At 53.3% G+C, this 19,694-nt stretch overlaps 9 protein-coding genes across 9 annotated transcripts; 2 read left to right on the top strand and 7 right to left on the bottom strand.

Annotated features, from left to right (window-relative positions):
- Positions 1-166: 166 nt before the first annotated feature.
- Positions 167-3,511, bottom strand: CPAR01_03038 (uncharacterized protein; the record flags this gene model as incomplete). The annotated part of the gene is made up of 3 exons (XM_060487325.1): positions 167-2,605; positions 2,663-3,349; positions 3,404-3,511. The coding sequence occupies 3 exons, from the start codon at positions 3,509-3,511 to the stop codon at positions 167-169; spliced, it is 3,234 nt and encodes a 1,077-aa protein (XP_060354653.1).
- Positions 3,512-4,483: 972 nt separating this feature from the next.
- On the bottom strand, positions 4,484-4,894 carry CPAR01_03039 (uncharacterized protein; the record flags this gene model as incomplete). Its single annotated transcript, XM_060487326.1, has 1 exon — positions 4,484-4,894. The coding sequence occupies one exon, from the start codon at positions 4,892-4,894 to the stop codon at positions 4,484-4,486; it is 411 nt and encodes a 136-aa protein (XP_060354654.1).
- Positions 4,895-6,679: 1,785 nt separating this feature from the next.
- CPAR01_03040 (protein disulfide-isomerase) lies at positions 6,680-8,278 on the top strand (the record flags this gene model as incomplete). Its single annotated transcript, XM_060487327.1, has 2 exons — positions 6,680-6,809; positions 6,885-8,278. 2 exons carry the CDS (start codon positions 6,680-6,682, stop codon positions 8,276-8,278), a joined length of 1,524 nt encoding a protein of 507 aa, XP_060354655.1.
- A 2,092-nt stretch (positions 8,279-10,370) lies between these two features.
- On the bottom strand, positions 10,371-11,147 carry CPAR01_03041 (uncharacterized protein; the record flags this gene model as incomplete). Its single annotated transcript, XM_060487328.1, has 3 exons — positions 10,371-10,457; positions 10,737-10,842; positions 10,999-11,147. 3 exons carry the CDS (start codon positions 11,145-11,147, stop codon positions 10,371-10,373), a joined length of 342 nt encoding a protein of 113 aa, XP_060354656.1.
- Positions 11,148-11,182: 35 nt separating this feature from the next.
- Positions 11,183-11,575, bottom strand: CPAR01_03042 (uncharacterized protein; the record flags this gene model as incomplete). The annotated part of the gene is made up of 1 exon (XM_060487329.1): positions 11,183-11,575. One exon carries the CDS (start codon positions 11,573-11,575, stop codon positions 11,183-11,185), a length of 393 nt encoding a protein of 130 aa, XP_060354657.1.
- Positions 11,576-12,054: 479 nt separating this feature from the next.
- On the top strand, positions 12,055-13,041 carry CPAR01_03043 (HIT zinc finger; the record flags this gene model as incomplete). The annotated part of the gene is made up of 2 exons (XM_060487330.1): positions 12,055-12,319; positions 12,425-13,041. The coding sequence occupies 2 exons, from the start codon at positions 12,055-12,057 to the stop codon at positions 13,039-13,041; spliced, it is 882 nt and encodes a 293-aa protein (XP_060354658.1).
- Positions 13,042-13,586: 545 nt separating this feature from the next.
- CPAR01_03044 (uncharacterized protein) lies at positions 13,587-14,224 on the bottom strand (the record flags this gene model as incomplete). The annotated part of the gene is made up of 2 exons (XM_060487331.1): positions 13,587-13,893; positions 14,034-14,224. The coding sequence occupies 2 exons, from the start codon at positions 14,222-14,224 to the stop codon at positions 13,587-13,589; spliced, it is 498 nt and encodes a 165-aa protein (XP_060354659.1).
- Positions 14,225-14,310: 86 nt separating this feature from the next.
- Positions 14,311-15,033, bottom strand: CPAR01_03045 (uncharacterized protein; the record flags this gene model as incomplete). The annotated part of the gene is made up of 1 exon (XM_060487332.1): positions 14,311-15,033. The coding sequence occupies one exon, from the start codon at positions 15,031-15,033 to the stop codon at positions 14,311-14,313; it is 723 nt and encodes a 240-aa protein (XP_060354660.1).
- Positions 15,034-17,904: 2,871 nt separating this feature from the next.
- On the bottom strand, positions 17,905-19,603 carry CPAR01_03046 (WLM domain-containing protein; the record flags this gene model as incomplete). The annotated part of the gene is made up of 3 exons (XM_060487333.1): positions 17,905-19,201; positions 19,250-19,421; positions 19,471-19,603. The coding sequence occupies 3 exons, from the start codon at positions 19,601-19,603 to the stop codon at positions 17,905-17,907; spliced, it is 1,602 nt and encodes a 533-aa protein (XP_060354661.1).
- Positions 19,604-19,694: the final 91 nt, after the last annotated feature.

A 19,694-nucleotide genomic window follows, 5' to 3' on the forward strand; every position in this document is an offset into this window, starting at 1 on the left:
ACCAACCGCACGTATCATCTACTCTAGCCCGGGTCCATCACTTCGCTCATACCCCTCCAAAAACAGCTATAAGTCTTTTTCCCAAAGAGTTCATGTTCTTGAGAATCAAAAGCAAGAAACGCACCCAATGACGATAATAATGACTCCAACATTTTCTCCTTGACAGTTAAGAAATGAATTCGCTTTCGTTTCGCCGGCCCTTGACACAAATGGAGACAGCTTGCCGGACCCATCTCTTCATCTTCCTTCGTACTTGCTTCGAATGACCCGGGGTGGCCGTGGCCCATTTACTATGTACAACTGTCGCGTCAGAGTTCTTCGAGCCGGCCAGACCGGTTGATTGGGGTCGCCTGGCAATGTGCTTGTTTGCACGCTCTCGAAGGTTAAAACATGATTTGGTGATGCGAAGTCTGAGATTCGACAGCTTTTTCTTGAGGATCCTCGGCCGGAAAAAAGTCAAATCAGAGCTGAAGCTTCGAGAATCGCTGAGGTCAAATCCATCAGTGGACGCACTCAACCTATAGAGGTTCGTGTCAACTGGGTGCGCCAGAGGGATGTCACGTTCATGTAGGTGCCCATCTCTGGAGTACCTTGCTGTTGGAGAGACACGGGCCGGTAGATTTTCCCCATCACTTGGTGTGAGCTGTACATATCGTCTTCCTTTTCGCCGGTAAGCCATGCTGCCTTGACGTTCCTCATGGAGCACTGGGGTGAAAAGGTCCTTGGCCTGGTGAGCCGGTAAGTCGGCAAGTATGCTGTGTTTGACACTGGAGCGACGTCTGACTGTGCCGGTCTGGTCTTCTGGGATTGTGTCCACATCCAAGGCCAGTCGAGACGCTTTGAGTCGAAGTTTTCGCTTCGATGGGCTTGGAACTACAGTCACCTTCATTTTCGGACTCGGTGCATCATGATCCGCCGGTTTGTGCTCTATTTTGGGTTGAATGACTTCGAGCTCAATGCTAGCTCGGAAAGACTCATGGTCTTCCACATCGGAATGTGCAGTAATTCTAGGACTCGACCGTGGAGTTGCAAGGATTTCGAGCTGAAAGGGTGAAAACTTGACTGGAAATCGCAAATCGTCCCCAGATGCCTTTGACACTCGTCTCAGTTGAGCTTGCGCTTCCTTGGGGAGGGAGGGCAATGCCTTCATCAAGTGCGGGACACTGCTGCTTGTACTCAAGAAACGGTTCTTAGGAATTGGCGTCGAGGAGAGGAGAAGATTGTCCGCTTTGGAGGCTGGTGGCGCTGTATGACTTCGGAGACTTGCTGTGCTGATTCGAGCAAGCGCTCGGTTTCTGCGATGGCCTCTGAAGAAAGGCCTCCACTGAAGGTCAGGATGGGTTGCGCCATTTGCGGCAGACTCATTCACCATATTTTCCCCCTCCAGGGGGTGATGATGCTCCATCTCAGCTTTGAGATCTTTCGGCTCATCTACATCGACCTCGTGAAGTCCAGTCGAGTCTTCATCCTTGCTCATGGACGGTGACTTGGCAATACGCTCGAATGACGAGACCAATGCCGCAAGGTCGGATAGGCCAGGTTCAACCGAATGGCGTAAACTCGAGCGGAGAAGGGCCGCGAGGCCACTGTGGGACGGGGCTCTTCTGGATAGCCGATTTCGATTCAACAGCTCTAATTGCAACGTACTGGGTTCGTTGGGGCCTGGGATGATTTCGTCCGCAGTCTTGAAATGGGATTTAGACAGTGCCTCCGTTGCATGTTCCACAGCGGGATGGGAAGCATCAGCGTTCGCTTTCGTTATGTGGCCTTTATTCCCTTGCTCATGGCCTCGAGACGGATTGGCATAGCCTTCCGCATTTTCTTCATCGTCGATTTTGTTATGTCCGATGTTTTGAGGCTTTGGAGTCGTTTGAGATCGCTGGAAAGCCGCAGTATCAACTGCCTGTGAACAAGGTACAAACATGTTCAGATCGTTATCAACGTCGACAGGGCGAGAAGCCGATGTCCCATCAACTTCGAACGGAAATTGTTCCAGCGTCGGAGGGGCGGCTCTAGAGCTCAAGCGCTGTGAAGGTAACGTTTCGATGTCATTGGCAGGTTTCTTGTCCAAGGCTCGACAGTCATCACCGGACGAATCGCTAGAGTCTTTCACAGATATGTCGATGACAGCATCCAGACGAGCCTTCGTTTCGTCTCGAAGCACTAAGGCTCTGGTAAGGCTCGATGCTCGCTGAGGAATAGGAGCTAAAGGCAGCGCCAAGGTAGAATCCCGAGGGTCTGTTTGGCGTTCCGGGGTTTCAAAAGCTTCGGTGTAGTCGTAGTAGAAAGATCCTGCGGGGCGAATTGTGCGTGACAGATTGGGTTCCAAGTTTGAGAGTGATCTGTAGTACATCTCAATGACCGAAGTCAGGCTTGAGGATCTCGCACTATGATCCGTGGATGGTCGTCGTGGTCTGCTCGCAAGCTCGTTACCCCACAGGTTATGGTACCCACGATACCCAAGAGCGGATCCAGTGGGCGACACGAAAGAGCTGGAATGCGGTAGATACGGCATGGATTGGTTGATGCCGCCGCGAAACGCATCGGGAGGGCCAAATCGTTGCGGTTGTGGAAAGGTTGGCTTATACGAGCCATGCACAGTCCTCTAATAAATGATGAGCTCCTGTTACGCTACGCTTTGTGGAGGACCATGAGTGCTTACATATGAGATTCGATCTATTTCGACCATCCTACTGTAGTCAACAAGTCCATTCTCCGTAAGAGCCGGCGAAGATGGCCGAACTCCAGGGCGTTTCAGTCGAGTTGGGTAGGGAAACGGGGACCGTGGTCGTTGCAAGATGCCACTGCTCGAATGGCTTTGGAGAGTACCAGATGACTTGTTACTGGAAAATTTCCGAGAACCACATGTGGTCAGGGAGTACGAACGCTGGTACGGCCCATCGATTTTGGGGGAGAATGAGCTGGAGAAGGAGGACGGAGGGCCTTCTGAGCCATACATGGAGATGATTTCTGAATTGGTGTCTCTGTCCGAGCTGTTCCATCGGCGGCCGGCTCCAGAGATGGTACGATGGCTGGCACGAGACTCAGATCTGAAGATTGTGTTAACATCGAGTCCGGTCCGTGATCTTGCGCATTGGTGTGTTGTAGCCGCTGGAGCTATTGGCTTGATGCTGAAGATGCCTATGTCGCCTGTTTCCGTTGTGGTCTTGAGCATGCTCTCAAGAGGACCGGGCGACGGAAGTAAACTAGCATTCTCGTTCACGCTTCTCAACGGTCGACGTGGCAGACTACATCCAATGGGTGGTCGAGTGTGGGACTTGTAGCTGCTGCGAAGCGAGCCATGGCTGGCGGAACGACGTTGAGCGTGAATGTTCTCCATTCGGAGAGACTTTGAACAAGTCGTGGCACGGGCAGATGGTAAAATGAAGTATCTCTACTTAACAGACACAGCAAAATCGTCGGGCACTGAAAGAGAGATCCTAAAGAGTCGACATGAAGCTATGTTGAGGCCGGCAGGCTGGCATGTTTGGGCATTGTGTCGAGCAAACATTTTTGGCAGAGTCGGCAGCGGAGTGGACGTCAGTTGACCTTGACTCCTTTGCGAAGTCAAAATAGGAAGGGACGACGATACCGTTAACGCAGGTATGCTCATCTGGTTCGCCATCGCAAGAGAGCACCTACCTCGCGATAATTTGAACCCACAAGGAAGGCACTCCTCCAAGTACGTCCCTCATCTTGTCTTATAGGGAGCCTCTTTCCCCAGTCTTATTTGTATGGAAGAGGAGAAGGCCTTTGCTTAAAACTGCAACGTGAAAAGTCGCGTTCTCAGAGGATCCGGCGCAAATTTAGACATGATCGTGGCTAGCGAGATGACATGTTGAAAGTGAAGGCGATTCAGCCTGCTATTCGCGTCCATCTGGAACCATAGGCCGTCTCTTACCAGTCCTGCAAGCAAACCTACCATCTAGTTGAGGCCGGCAAAAGTAAGAAGATAGAACTAAACCTAGAAGCTTACGTTGGATATTCATCGTCATGTGCCATCCGTGCACAATGTGTACTGCGTAGATGAAGTTTTCAGGCCTGAGGACGACAGAGAAACGACCATACAGGCTTTGGACTGTCTATTTGTAGATTGTACGCATCTAAACTCATGAAAATCGAAGGGGTGATGAACAGTTGAGTCGCTGAACCTGGCAATTTTGAGGGCACGATGACTTGATTAAGGTAGGCTTGCCCTGTAGTGGCACTTGCCTATTTAGGTAATCATCTTGAGGATCAGTAGGTTCATGTGGTGAGCAATTTCCTGGGCGAAATTCGACAGACCGATGCGAATAGAACACTATGCTCATGTTCTTTGCTGGGTAAGGTAGATGAATGACATCTGTCCTTTTCGCTTTTCAGCCTCATTGATCGTTGAACGAATCAGTGACGCGACAAATAGTTCGCGAGACAATATACGGAAATTGGAATACGATGCCGACGACGGCGCTCCAGCCAGCATGTGTCTTGTCTAACCATTTACTTAGCACAAACCATGAGACGGATTCTTAAAGCTTCTTCGACAAAACCCCACTCGCGGCGGAGCGGCCGGGTCGGAGGCAAAGATGAGATGGAGAGTTTGGGGCGACACGGAGCATGTCAGCCGCTGCGCTGTTCGGGACACGGTTCCACTTTGTAGGCAGCGAAGCAAACGGGCAGGATGGAGTAGCATTCTGGGAGTTCTTCCGTAGAGGCGAAATAACGAAATGCGTTTGCCGATGTGAGTGTTCCTGTTCGAGTTCATGGGCTTACAAGTGCCTATCTTTTCTTCTGAATAGATATGCCGTTGCTTAAAAGTGTTGCCGTGGTTGCCGGCAACGCCTAACTCAAACCCCACAGCAAGTCCAGATGCAGCATCGCAGGTGCGATTATGGTTTGCGTCGATAATTTCCATGTTGGACCCTGGAAATGAGGCTGGGAGGTTTGACCACGGTATCCAGTAGAGCAGCGTGTGTCGCGAGCAATAATGGGTGGCTGGAGCTTCTCACAGCAGCCACCTCCACTCTTTTGTCGGACTGCGAGTCGAAGCACCAAATAAGAAGCTGCCGAAACTGGCCAGATCTGGTTTAGTGATCCGCTCCACGGTAGCATTGCCGATGGATCTCGAGCCGGCAGGGCAGCTTGGCGGGTGGTGGAGACGTGAGAATCCCACGACCAGATCCAATGGCAAGAGGGTGATCCTTGTGCTGGAACGGACAAGCTTGCAACCCCAAATGCACCGAAGAGCTTGTTGTAACTTGTACACGGCAAAACGTGGAAATGTGTCCTTTGGGACGTAAGGAAACCTTGCCGCCCTCCAAGACATACGGACCCCATTGTTGGCTGTGTCTGCGTTGCATTCCTATCGCCGTAGAGGAAGGACCAAGAGACACAAACGGGAAAGGAATGAGACCACCACCACCACCACATACTTCCGTCGCAATTGAACCAACCCGAGCCTGGCGCGCACTGAGCTGGTCCGGGCTGGAACTGGGAGGACATGGGATGGAGGTCGTAGAAAAGACTTGTCTGGCCTGCCTCAAGGTCCATGGTGCCTGTGCCATCGCCAGTGCTTGTGCCATGTTGAAAGCCATTTCTCCATCAACGATGTCCTATCTGTCTCAGACCCGCCCAGGCATAAGGTGGAACGCAAGGAAAGGGGGGCTGTCATAGACAATGGTCTCCGAGCGCATTTGCCCCCCGGCTTCTTTCTACGCCCTTGAGGCTCTCAGCCTCGGAAGACTGCTGACAAGCGGATCGTGGAGCTCTAGCAACTTCTTCATGCACTGGCGGAGACTTGAGAGGGGACTTTGGTGTAGGCAGAAATAAGCCTCATGCCAATGTAGAAGGCCCAGGTACATAACGATGGCAAACTGAGCTTACGGGTACTCTCCACGGCAAAAAGGATAGCCGTTCCTACCTTAGCTCAGCTTCACCTTCAAACCGCCGCTGGTCAGCCTGGCTTGATTATCAATTCACCGTAAGTTGGTGTTCCTAGCGGTCGAACGGTGGGGGGAGTGCCTGGAAGGGAGGGGAGTGAAAGCGAGTTTGCCCCTCACAACCGCAAGGTACCTTAGGAGGCACGGGCTCGCCTGTGGATTGGGGTAAGTATACTCTTGGCCGGCTAATGTACTTCTCCGGCATGATTACGGTTGAAAAGACTTACAGTGACTTAGCCCAAAAAGAGGAGAGGGGCGTTCCCCCATCCACTCATCCACCACAGACACTGCAGCCGCCTGAGTGAATGCATGAGCTGACGGGCGGTTCCTGGAAAAAGGGACACCTGTTCTCAATTGCCCTTTAGAAATCCGGAATCTTTCTCCAGAACCTATTCCACCCTCTACTTAAGACCAAAGCCTTCCCCATTCACTCCGGTCTGAAGTTAGACTTGACAGCCTCGCCTTCTCCACGAGTGTACTTTTTTCTTTCTTTCTTCACTGTTCATTCTTCAGATCAAAGAAAGGTAAGCTTCCTCTCAACATTCTACTTACTCCCCAAGCTATCACCAAGCTTCATCGGGCGCATGAGGTAGCAACAGACGGTCGCCACCACCGCAAAATCTACACAGCTCTGCCTCTTCTGAAGCTGGACAGAGGCCCCAATCCTTCTTTCTACGATTTGTCCACCATCAAGACTCTCCGCAATAGCATCACCAATCGCTCGTACCAAAGCTAACATTTCTCCTACTCGCAAGATCAAGATGTTCTGCAAGCGTGTTGCCCTTGGCCTTTTGGCCGCCGCTGCTGCGGTTTCCGCCTCCGATGTTGCCCAGTTGAAGAAGGATGACTTCGCCGACTTCATCAAGACCAACGACCTCGTCCTCGCTGAGTGTGAGTCTCCCCCCCCCCCCCCCCAAATTACCTAGCTACCCTCGAGTCGAATAAATACTGATCGTGGACGTCCAGTCTTCGCTCCCTGGTGCGGTCACTGCAAGGCTCTCGCTCCCGAGTACGAGGAGGCTGCCACCTCCCTTAAGGAGAAGAACATCAAGCTCGTCAAGGTCGACTGCACTGAGGAGTCCGATCTCTGCCAGGAGTACGGCGTTGAGGGCTACCCCACCCTCAAGGTCTTCCGCGGCCCCGACAACGTATCTCCCTACTCTGGCCAGCGCAAGGCTGCTGCCATCACCTCCTACATGGTGAAGCAGTCCCTGCCCGCCGTCTCCATCCTCACCAAGGACACCCTTGAGGAGTTCAAGACCGCCGACAAGGTCGTTCTCGTCGCCTACATCGACGCCACTGACAAGGCCTCCAACGAGACCTTCACCAAGGTCGCCGAGAAGCTCCGCGACACCTACCTCTTCGGTGGCGTCAACGACGCCGCTGTTGCTGAGGCTGAGGGCATCAAGGCCCCTGCCATCGTCCTCTACAAGTCTTTCGATGAGGGCAAGGCCACCTTCACTGAGAAGTTCGACGCTGAGGCCATTGAGACCTTTGCCCAGACCGCCGCCACTCCCTTGATCGGTGAGGTCGGCCCCGAGACCTACTCCGGCTACATGTCCGCTGGCCTTCCCCTCGCCTACATCTTCGCCGAGACCCCCGAGGAGCGTGAGGAGCTTGGCGCTGCCCTGAAGCCCATCGCTGAGAAGTACCGCGGCAAGATCAACTTCGCTACCATCGACGCCAAGGCGTTCGGTGCTCACGCCGGCAACCTCAACCTCGCCACCGACAAGTTCCCCTCTTTCGCCATCCAGGAGACCGTCAAGAACCAGAAGTTCCCCTTTGACCAGGAGAAGAAGATCACCCACGATGAGATCGCCAAGTTCGTTGAGGAGTTCTCTTCCGGCAAGATGGAGCCCAGCATCAAGTCCGAGCCCATCCCTGAGTCCAACGACGGCCCCGTCACTGTCGTTGTCGCCAAGAACTACGAGCAGGTTGTCCTTGATGACAAGAAGGATGTCCTGATTGAGTTCTACGCCCCCTGGTGTGGTCACTGCAAGGCTCTGGCCCCCAAGTACGAGGAGCTTGGTGAGCTGTACCAGAAGTCTGAGTTCAAGGACAAGGTCGTCATCGCCAAGGTTGACGCTACTGCCAACGACGTTCCCGATGAGATCCAGGGCTTCCCCACCATCAAGCTCTACCCCGCAGGCAACAAGGATGCTGCCGTCACCTACTCCGGCTCCCGCTCCATTGAGGACCTGATCGAGTTCGTCAAGGAGAACGGCAAGTACAAGGCCGAGGTCTCCGTCAAGGAGGAGGGCGCCGAGGAGAGCCAGGCCGCCCCTGCTGCCACCGAGAAGGAGGCTGAGAAGGCCAAGGAGACCGAGAAGGCCAAGGAGGATGCTCACGACGAGTTGTAAAAGAATTCTGGGTTCACTATGAAATGACACTTTGGGACGTCCCATGGGATAGGGACTATATACCTCTTGCGCGTTAGGTCGACTCTTTGCATTATGGTCTGCGGGTAAATTAACGTTATGAAATTCGAGCACATGTCTAAACTTCTTATTTCCACTGCGTGAATCGTGACCTGAAGCCTTAGTGACTCTACTTGGCTTTTGACGGTTCCATGAATTAATCTATTGTCTGTTGACTTGGCCTGGGGAACCACAGAGCAACACGACCTAAGGACCGTGAGGCGCGCATTACACCGACCTTACAATGGCTAAAAGGTAGTCTTATACCAAGAATTCCGCCCTACTCCCTGGATGTCCTGGTTTACAGGCTCCTCAGCATAGCCTTCTTTTACGCCGCAACTTCCGATACTGTTTTGCCCTTGGCCTTCACAGGAATGTCTCACTCCAGCAAGACTCGATCGTTCTCGTTCATTACACACAGAAGTCCCCTTCTGGAAGATTTGCCTTATCAATGGCTGCAGTAAGATTGACATCCCTTGACAATTGAGGTGATAGCCGTCACCAAGAGGCAATGGTTCAAATTTCCAGCGAAAAGTCACTCGCTCCACCGAGCTTCCTCGCCCTTTGCTCGGCAGTGTGTTGAGGCGTGGTATTGGCCATAGATTGACAGGAGTTAGGTTGTGCGAAATGGAGACTTTGAGCCGTAGTGAACATACTACTACCAGAGGTTCTCCGTATGCCAGTCTCTTGTGCTGATCGTGGCGAAGCATTATAGAAGCTTCGGGAAGAAGGGAAAGGATGTGTGCCTTGGAGGGTTGTAGTAGCGTTTTCGCTACGCCTTTTTGCCTTTCTTGAAGACGAGCCACGTTGGAGCCACATGTTCTGGATGCGAAGCGGTAGCGGCTCTTGAGGTGTCGTACACACGCTCTGGTCGTTTCATAACGTCAATCTGTAGCTCATTGAATCGATGTGTTAGCCTCCGAGTATCTTAATGTGATGCGCATATGCTCTCTGTATATCTGCGTTTAGATGATTCGGGGCCACACAGGAAGCTTTTTTTACCCTCTTAGCTTTTAAGTCTGGTATGCTTACAAGTTTAGAGCAGTTAATCACACTCGTTACCATCCTCTTGGTTTGCTGCGGACGTACGTATTGAGATTATAGAGTGAGGCAGAGGGATCTGGTAAATTAGATCATCAGGTATTCTCTGCGTGAACTTTCACCAAGGTGCTTCAAGTCGTATTTTGCTTCGCCGATTTTTCCCACCAGAAACCCAGACAACGTGAAAGTCAAGATATGGATACGAGAGAGCAGGGCAGAAAGGAGTGGAACTACAGGTCTTATGCTTCAAGCTGCGCCAGCCCGTCACGATTCAAGTGTCGGGTTACTCACGAATACCAATCCACATTAACATTCGAATGGCGCAAGTTCAATGAGAGATGGCAGGGTGAGTGTTCAATGCTGTTCGTCATTGTTGGAACATCAAGATCGATTTCAAAGAAGAAGGAAGAATGGAAGACAATTGCTCATCGTATTTATTTGAGGGAGGGCATCTGAACACACTGGGCCAGAGCCTTATATCCGAAAGCGGTAGACTTGAAGTCGAGATGAGCTATTAACATCATGGAAAGGTCGCTCCTTGACATGGCCATTCTCAGATTCTCGGCTGCCGTCAGCTCGGGTGGCTGTCTCGGTTGTGCCTTGAGCTTGAGCGAGCGGCTTGGTGAACACGACCCCGACTGTAAAGAGAAGTCACTCTCAGGGGACACGTTTAGACACGTACTTGCAGAACTCCCACGCCTTACAAGCATATTGTTACAGTCTTTGATATACACGAGCTCCTCGACCTCGATCTCCACGGCATGTTTCGTAAACCATACCACTGAATCGAAGGAACCTCACGCAGGAAAGAGTAAGAAATCGGACGTTGTTTGGAATATTCCGGTCGTGACCATTGTGCTGTGCTGCTTTTTTTGTGCTGACTTCGCCTCGAAAAACCTCACCGTTGCATTACCACGGCGTCCCCCTGAGCATCTCGCGTCCTCGTTACACTCACATCCTCCTTGTCCCCCTTTTTAACGCTGCGATATCTCGTTTACTTCCTCTTGCGCTCGATGGCGTCCATCTTCTCTTCCAATACCTCGACGTACTTGGTCACGCGCTGGACGGCGGCCTGGAGTGCCTGAAGTAATCCAGTCTGGTTAGCTCATTGATTGTGGAATCATGTAGGGTCTGCAGTAGCGATGATTGGCATTGTTGGGACATTGAGAGAGCAGGAGAAGCGAGGATGGTCGCGCCGCGTTGTAGCGAGACTACACCGGGGAGCGTTCCGGTGCAGCGCACAAGACGGTCAATGACGCCACAACCAGCACTGCTAAGGATGCAGGAGGGCACAGGTTGATTGATGCGAAAAGCCTCGAGGGGTAGGCAAGAAGGTAGATAGTGAGATGTAATGACGCACGTAAATGTCCTCTGTCAGGAGCTCGTTGGAGGTCTTGTATTCTTGGAGGATGTAGGAGTAGACACCGGCGCCGGCGAGGGAGCTGCCGAGGAAGAAACCGAACAGACTATTTGAGGTTTGATTCGTTAGCAAAGATATCATCATCTCTCTCCATATGGTCATGAAGTGGTGGCCGGCATCCTAAAACCCTCACGAGACCTAATTGGCCTCGTGGACGAGATGCAGGACAGCTGCCTTCGGAGCAGAGAAGCTCAAGACATACCCTCCACGGAAAGCACCGACGGGTTTCCGGGCCGGCAGGGGCGCGGCGACGGCGTCGCGCAGGGGAGATGAGGTCTGGAAGTTGCGGGCGGCGCGGAGAGGGAGGCCGGAGGCGCGGGGGAGGGCGCGGGTGACGATGCGGGAGGCCATTGTGGTTTTCGGGTGATGTCGTGCGTGGAGCTCGGTTAAAGAGGGAGGATGGTTGCTCTATCGGCGGGAGGAATGGAAGGCGACCCGGTCGGAATTGGACGCGGAGTGTGGAAATGAGGAGGGGAGGGAGCTCGGTCGGCTTGCGCGTTGGTGATGTTGTGTTTTGTGGTGGTGGTGGTAGAAGTTATGGGGTTTGGAGATGGCGTAGACCAGGTTCGATGAGGTCGGTCGGGTCGGTGCTCTGGGGGCGAGGTGCGGTTAAGTTGGGCGGGAACGTGGAAGCTCTGTCCCAGCCGTGTTACGTCGTTTACCTCTCTACGGCGGCGCTGCGGCGCTGCACGGCTGCAGTAAGGTACTTCAGTCAGGTACCGCCTCCGCCTGCGCCGGACCAGCGAGAGCACAGAGGGCGGGATTAGCCGGGACGCCATTGAGAGTATCCTATTGGCCAGAATGGTGCGGTCGACCAGCCGGCTTTTGCTGGGGATTGTCTGGGACTCTGGGGAGTGGCTTCATGATCCACTGAAGGGGGTTCGGGAATGCGGCTCATGGGCGCATTCGGCACTTGTCGGCTTCTGAGCGTATGAAAACTTGTCACGGCATTAAAATTCTTTTCAAAGTTGATCGAATTATTAATTTGTTATTCATTGTGTACCTGAGTGTCAATTGCTCGAATATAAATAATGTATTAGTTACCGAGGTCTCAACCTACAACCTGGGGAAGCTCTCCGCTAGGTGCTCGTCTGTAACCAACACATTCCCATTGGCCAATAATTAGCCACTCAACGTCGTCTCTTCTGATTCGCTACAAAAAAAGTTCAAGCGCAGAGACTCCAGAACCCAGAGAGCTCCAAGTCAAACTACCACACTCCCTTTCCAAAAACCCTGCCGCAACATCTCCAACCTCGAAATGAATAATTTTGGTGTCTACGAGCTCGCCAGCAGCAAAGTCACAAACGCCCCGGGATGGGCTTACGTTCCCGATACAGGCCTTAACCCGGCCGCCGCCGCCCTCCAGCCCGCGAACCGTAAGCGCGCCGCTCGAAGCAAGGCGAACCCAACCGCCTCAGACCTCACCGTCCGCCAAGAAGCCAAGATCCGCAAGGAACTCGAGCAGCTGGACCGCGACGGTGGTCGTGATGCCTCGATACCCATCCCGGCCAAGGCCTCGAGAGGTACGTCTGTCCCCATCACCCCATGCCTTCCAATACGCTGTAGGGCGCGGACGTAGTGAAGCGCAAAGCGACAGCCAAACTAACGACGATTTAACGGAATCACAGGCCAGAACAAGAGCACGCCAGCAATTCGCAAAATCCTCCAGTCCCAAAAGACCTTCCACAACCACTGCGACGACCACCTCGCCCTCCTCTCGCACGCCGGAAACACGCCCGCGCCGCACCCGAACCAGCACACAGCCAAACCGGCCAACAAACCGCCCCATCCGAACCAGCACACCAAGCGCAACGCCGCCAAGCGCTCCAAGACATCGACGCCAAAGACGCCAGCGGAACCGGAAGACGTCGAGATGACGCCCGCGCCGGCAGCAGAAGCGCAAGAGGACTCGGCGACGGCGACGGCGACAGACCCGGTGCTGAAGCCCTACGATAAACCAGGACCGGCGCCGCATCCTGGCGACGATGATCCGCTGCTCGTGTCGCGGGTGCCTGCGATGCCGACGGACGAGGAGCTCAAGTGGCTGCTTTCGCGGCCGATGCTGAGTTTCTGGGACGCGAGGGCCGAGTGGGGCGACGACGATACGCGGTATCCTGAGCGGAGTTTCTGCGAGGTGTGCGGGTATTGGGGCCGGGTGAAGTGTATGAAGTGCGGGACGAGGGTTTGCGCTTTGGATTGTCTTGAGACGCATCGGGAGGAGTGTTTTACGAGGTACGGCATTTGAGAGCATCAAGGACTTGTTGGCTGTTTTAGCAAAGCTTGCTGGTGCATATGCCGCTGTCGTTGACATCTTGCGATTATATTTTGGATATGGGATAAGCATGGACGGTGAACGGTTAGGCGTTATGATACCCCCTTTTTGTCAAGTTTGTTTTACAAGGATGGAAAAAGATGATTTGAATTGGGTGACTTTGATCGCCAACTGGTCTGGATTCAAGACAAACGTCCCCTATGAGGAATTTGTACAGATGCGAATGTGTTTTTTTACAAGCGCGTTGCATATATATACGGTTGAAGATGTTGCCCTTGGAAAAAGGGCAGACAAACTCCGATCCCAGAACCCTTTTCATCAAAATCATGAAGCCACGGCACAGAAGATGCCCGCAGCAAGAAAGAAAAAACGAGGCATATCAACTGATATGAACAGCCTCTGTGAGAAGAAAGTAAGGAGAAAAGAGAGAGAGATAACACATCAGACACGACCAAAACATCCCCTCATCCACCGCCCAGAACAACGCAAAAGCTGAAGCGCACATTCGAAGTTTTCTTTTACAAGTCGTCCATGCTGAACGAGTTCTTGAGCGTAAACTCCACGTCGCCGACCGTCGCGCCGCCGGCGCACACTGCGCGGAGGCTGCCGGTTGGGCACTTGTCGCGAGCGGCGCGGACGCACTGCTCCCACTTTGTCTTTGAGATGGTGATCTGCGCGCCCTCGACGGTAGTCTTGAGGCTGAAGCGGGCGGAGCCGGCTTGGCCGACGGTGGTGGAGGGGTTTCCGTGGCAGGCGTCGACGGAGCCCGAAATGCCGCCGCAGATGGCGAGTTCTGCTGCATTTTGGTCGTGGAAGACGATGTGACTGAGCGTGGTGTTAGTCAAAAGTTTCTTTCGTAGTTTGAAGTTGATGGGTGAAAGGTGCTTGATGTGTTTTCGGTGGAAGAGAGGAGAGGATGTAGTGGAAAGGGTTCTTGTGTAAGTCAAAATTGGAAGGAAACGTACGCGTTGCGGTCGACGCAGGTGGCTTCCACCATGGCGGCCGGGTTCACGGGCTCCTGCATGCGCATGCTGAGGACCTCAAAGTGCTGCTGGGGCACGGTGAAGCGGGGCCAGTTGTGTCTTCCGGCCGGGGCGGCGAGGGCCGCGGTGGCTGTGAGGAGGAGGACAAAGGTCTGGATGAGCGTGGAGAACATGGTTGCGGTTGTTGCGAGTAGGTAGTTTGATAGGTTGAGTGAGAGAGGGTTTTGGTGTAAGTGAAATTTGGAGGTTTTGATCGCTTTCAGTCGTGGATATGGGATGACTGGAAGAAGAGTTTCGTTTCGGAGTTCGTTTTATTTGAGGGATGAGTAGATTGATGCGTTGTAGGTTGAGAGTGATCTTTGGGGTAGTATTGGCAAGTCGATCGTGAGATGTCTCGGGTGAGTTCGGTTTGTAAGTTTTGGTGTGTTTGGTCGTCGAGACGAGGTTTGGTTTGGAACGGAGCAAAGAGGGCTTCTTGGAAGAAAGAATGGAACAGATCACAGATCATCAAAGGTTGAAGAAAAAGAAGGAAAGTGACTGTCAACAGACTGTCTGGACTGTTTCTTTCGAAAAGAATGTGGAAAGAGAAACAAGTTTCGAACAATTTAAGCTGAAGGAGGAGGAGAAGCAGGAAAAGAGTAGGGAGGACGAGCAAGCCACTAAGTAGGTTTCGCAAGCCGCCATATTCACAACCCAGAAATCCTTTTTCTCCCGCGCGCACTTTGGGCAGTGAGCTATTACTAGGTTGCATCCGCAAGGTATTACTTCTGTAAACTTCCTCACTTTCACTTGCACCACCCCCCTGGACCCTGGGACCCCAGTCTTTCGCAAATCCAAGAGCCGGCTTCCCCATGTCGCAATGAAGAGCGAGGGTCCAGGGGGGGAGGGGTGGCGCGAAACTTGGCTGACTGTATCCGCAAGAGAATGGTCTTGAACTTGGTAACCGCCTCTGGATGTACGCAGTATGGAGCTCGAGCCCCATTTCAATATGGATCCCTGATTTCTCCTTCCCATTTTCGAAAGGCAGGAAGAAAAGGGACGCCGGCTGCGGGACGCGGAACCAGACGTTTGTCACGTTTGTGCGGTTGCGTACGTCGCTTGCGTTGCGAGGATTGCGTTGCGTGCTTTCGTCTCTCCATAGCCACAAGTTCTCCTCTTGCCTGGTGCCGGCCCGGTGAGGTGGGTGAAACTGGAAGGAACTTTCCACTACCTAAAGAGACTCGCGCCGGGATCGCTTCTGTGCCTTTGCAGATATGGTCCGCCTTACCGCCTGCTTGAATACTTGCTCACCAGAGTTGAGACTCGAGACTCGGGACTCGCTCAAGCGGACGTTGTATGTGGGAGTTCCCTCGACCTCGGTCGGTGTAGCACAGCTTCGAGCCCGACACGTTCTGGTACCTGAAGGCTGACGGGGGCCCTGACGCTGTCGTCTGAAGAGGGGGTTCTTCCCTACTAACCTTAGTATCATTAGAGTAGGTGTCACTAAAAGCAAAGCCTGTGTTTAGAGTCTGCCAAGAGCAGAATGGCTGTGTGAACGGATGAAACCAATGCCTCTTTTTCTTCTCTCCTGGCCATGCAATTTCTTAGTCAGTCGGCCTCTACTATGGCGCTCTCTTACTCCCATGAGAATGGTGTGGCTCGATGTCCAGGACATGGGGCGTCGTTCCCGCCCTCGGATCGCCGGTTCGCTGTTTAGGACCGCCGCTGGGCGCATGAGATTCGATACTGGGCGAGTTTGCAAGGGTAACACCACATAGGTATCAACTCCAAAGTGCGGGAGAAAGGGAGAGAGGGGAGCGTTCCATCGGATAAAGCCAAGCATCGTCATTCCATCATGCCCTGCCAGCCAACTATGGGACGGTGATGGACGCAGCCCAAGGGATGATCGGACACTGGCCTGCAGCATAGAATGCAGAAGCACAGAAGGTAAGGTGGTAGTCAAAGTCCCCCCTGATGAGCAGAAAAGAACCAAAAGGATGGGATCTCTTGAAGGAACAAGTTTCGGTGATCACTTGGCCGTCCAATCGACACGGCGGCAGTCATCCGGAGTCGCAAGGTGAAACGGGGCCAGCGGCGGCCCAGCACTCAAAGTAGGCCACCAGCCACGCCCCCCTTCCCTCCAAAGCGGCAGGCGACCTTGGCTCATTCGTGCGGTAGCGGTTGTCGGTAGGTACTCGAGCACTCTCTCGCAAACTGCTGCAACCCGCGAGTAACGGTAGTCCTTTTCGGCCTAGGCGATAGGTTCCCATTTTAAGCCTTCTGAAACTCGACGGGTGGGGACCCCTATCCCGGTATTCCCGCGTCTCTCCACGCCTAGCACGACTTTGGGGGGGGGGGGAGGGATGGGCTGCGAATACCACCTACCACAGTCGTGCAGTTGCCCCGGACTCGCCTCCCCTTTCTGGAGTGCATCTTTGGTGGTGAACGATGGACGATAGGCTGAGAATAACTATTCCGTCTGCAGAAAGAGAGCTTGAAAAGCGCTTGTTTGCAGTTCTGCAGGATGGAGAAGGCAACGGACGCTGGGTGTTCGGTGATGATGCGTTTGCATGCACTTGCACCGCAAAAAGGCCAGCCGGAGCTTAAGCTCAGCTAGAGGTCGGGTGTTGCTTGCTTCTCTTTTCGTCTCAACTATCTTGATAAGCTGCTGCCGGTCAATAGGATGCGCAGCGATATAGAAGATCCCCGAGAATAGCCACAGAGTGCAATTCATTTCTAACCGCACCCGCTGCTGCTACTGCTGGTACTAAGGTGAATAGTGGTCTTGGGTCTTTGGTTCTTCATGCTATTGCACTATTGGTCAGTCATCTGTGTATCTCGTTGTTTATCAGATACTCTGGCGAGTTTGCCCAGACTTTGGGTCCGTTAACCATATTTTTCTGTCCTTCCTTCTTCGGACTCTTCGAAATCTCCAGTCCAGGTCCTTTCCTCAGATGCCGAGTAAGCGAGGCTCCGCGTCTTCCCTTGGCTCTGGCGATCCCCGAGCTGATGATGACATTTCGACGATGCATTCTGCTCGACGGGCCTAAATTCGCGGATAGATATCTGACATACCCGCCGCGCTATCCCATGACCTGTCTTGAATCGCCAACTTCCACTGAACGAATGCGATAGGTGTTATCCGTGTCCGTACGTAGAGTCAGCATTGATGAAGCCGTAGTTCATGATCAACAGCCCACTTCAAAAGGTCCCCCTGGCCCCATCGATCGGCTGTCCGCCTTGCCTGGCCTGCTCTTTCTCCATGTTTCGTCCTTATTGTCCCCCCCTGGCCCGACCTTTGTGGCCAAAGGGGGATCCCATGCTAAGCCTGTCCGTGGCCAGCATGGGACCGTGGTGGCTTGACTCTTTGGACGAACCCACCAGCAAAACTTTACTTGACAACTTGACATATCAGTCGTAAATGAATAAGAGCCATTTTCGTAAATTGCGTACGTGCTGAGTGTATAATCCCGCTTGCCCTTTTTCTGCGCAGGGGAAATGCGCGAGGGAAAAAGTTTCCTAGAATAACTATCCGTTCCTGGAAAACAAATCAACCGCAAAAAGCTGTGCACCGCCAGGAACGAGCCCTACCGTCTATCGTCGGCGGCCCGTCACTTAGTCAGTTGACGAGGGTGCGGATAGTGATTCGATATTAACATGCGCTCATCGCCTCATTAAAAGTCCTGACTTGTTTGCTTCCTTTTTTCCCTGCTCAAGAGATCCGTACATACTTTTTCTTGTCTAATTGTTTGCGAGTATACGGTGTACCACGGTCAATTAGCAATAGCCGCAATTTGTCATTATCTCGAACTCATCTCGTTTGACTGCAAAAGTCCTGTGTCACTCCTAACCTTATCATGTCGTGAACCCAAACTCAGCCTTGCTTTTCTCGCTTGCTCTGCCCACAGACACCGCACACTCCAAAGTCGCCGGGATTAAGATACTCGCTTTCCTGGCACGCGGCGCCCTCGCAGCGCCAGGCGTTCGGTACGCTTGCCGGGTCCAGCACGTGGGAGCAGACGGCGCACGTTATCGACAGGGCACAGTTGGCAAACGAGCAGACTCCACAGATGGACCCGGTCTCACTCTCTCGTCCATCTTCGGCCGTTGTCGCTGCGGCCGCAGCTCTATTAGACTTTGACGCTGTCATCGTCGCTGACTCCGTTGCCGTTGCCGTCACCCTCTGTCTCTCGGCCGATGGCGACGCCGCGGATGGTGCGCTGGGCGGCGAGATCGGATGACGGGTTGCTATTGACCGGGGGTCGTCTCGCGCTTCTCTCTTGATTGTGGGGGTTGCACTCGCGATATCTAAAATTGGCGCCTCCTGATCGTCATCCGGCTCCTCCTTGACCTTGACTCGCGAAGGAACTTCTTGCTCTGGTCTCCGGATCGTCGGTGCTTCCTTGTGTGATGACTCTGCTACTCGATTCGGTGGCGGCACACTTGAAGCTTCAGCTTCGTCCACGGGCTCGCGCTTGAACTTGAGATGCGTCTGTCGCCATTGCTTCACCGACGCCTGTAACTCTTGTAGCTCGTTCTGGGCATCCTGGTCATCGGAGTTCTCGTCTTCGCAGACCTTGATCATGCCCCTGCCTTTGCCGTCCTTGATCACCATACCATCGATGTCGACAGCGTCTTCGTTCTTGATGTCCGCCGGATCGTCCTCGTACTCGCTTTCGCCGCTATCCTCATCCTTAACCTCGTTTTTGATGTCTTCTTCGGGCTCCTTTTTCGGCTGGTCGAATCGTGCGAGCGCCGCCGCGGCTCGCAGTTCACGTCCACGAGCACTCCCAGCCACGCGAGGTTTCGCTAGCGTGCGCTTACCGCCTTCCAATTTGACCTTTGTCTCCTCATCAGCGCCCAGAGCGGTGCCGTTGGCACCAAATTTCTTGAGGATTCGGCGCTCCTTTTGCTCCTTGTAGGAAAGCTTTGGCTTGATCTTCCTCTTGCGTCCACGGGAGCGATATGTGCCGCCACACAGGTGCTCCGGAAGCGGTTCAGAGGGAAGCGCGACGTTGTGTTGGAATTGTCCCGTCCCCAGCAGGGCACCACGACCCCAGATGCCTTCGCCAGAGTACCCTCGCTGCCAAAGCCCTCGCATCTGCTCGGCGTAATTGTTTCTGACTGCCCAGAATGCTCTAGAATGATTCATTTGCTTGCAGTGTGCCAGCCTTTGTCCCGTCAGCTATGGATCATCGGGGACACTGCAGCAGACTTACTCGTGCATCATCACCATCTGAACGTACTCAAATGGTAGCCATCGTCCTGATTGCGACTTGAGCACTAGTTGAATGATTTCACCGGCATTGAAATTCCTGCCCACGAACTCTCTGTTGAACTCATACTGCTCTAGAGACATCACCGAAAGGTGGTGCTCTTTCATGATCGGTACTAAATCTGATCAGCCAGACCCATCTCTATAGCAAGAAGAGCCACTTACAACATTGTGCGGCGATCCTTTCGAGAAAATCTTGGGCAATCTTTTCATCGCGGCCTTTCAGAGGCTTGATGAAGATGATCCGGTCGTTTGGATGCGAACGTTTCGCATTCAGCCGCTGGATGCCGATCGGCATATTGGCACTAACAAGGATTCGGGACTGAAATGCCAAAGGTAAAAGCCGTGGAATCGTTTGCTTTCTTGGCCAATCTTTCCGTAAAGTTTCA

This window comes from Colletotrichum paranaense, assembly GCF_030867605.1.
Source record: "Colletotrichum paranaense strain IMI 384185 chromosome Unknown Scaffold_2.1, whole genome shotgun sequence".
NCBI lineage: Eukaryota > Fungi > Ascomycota > Sordariomycetes > Glomerellales > Glomerellaceae > Colletotrichum > Colletotrichum paranaense.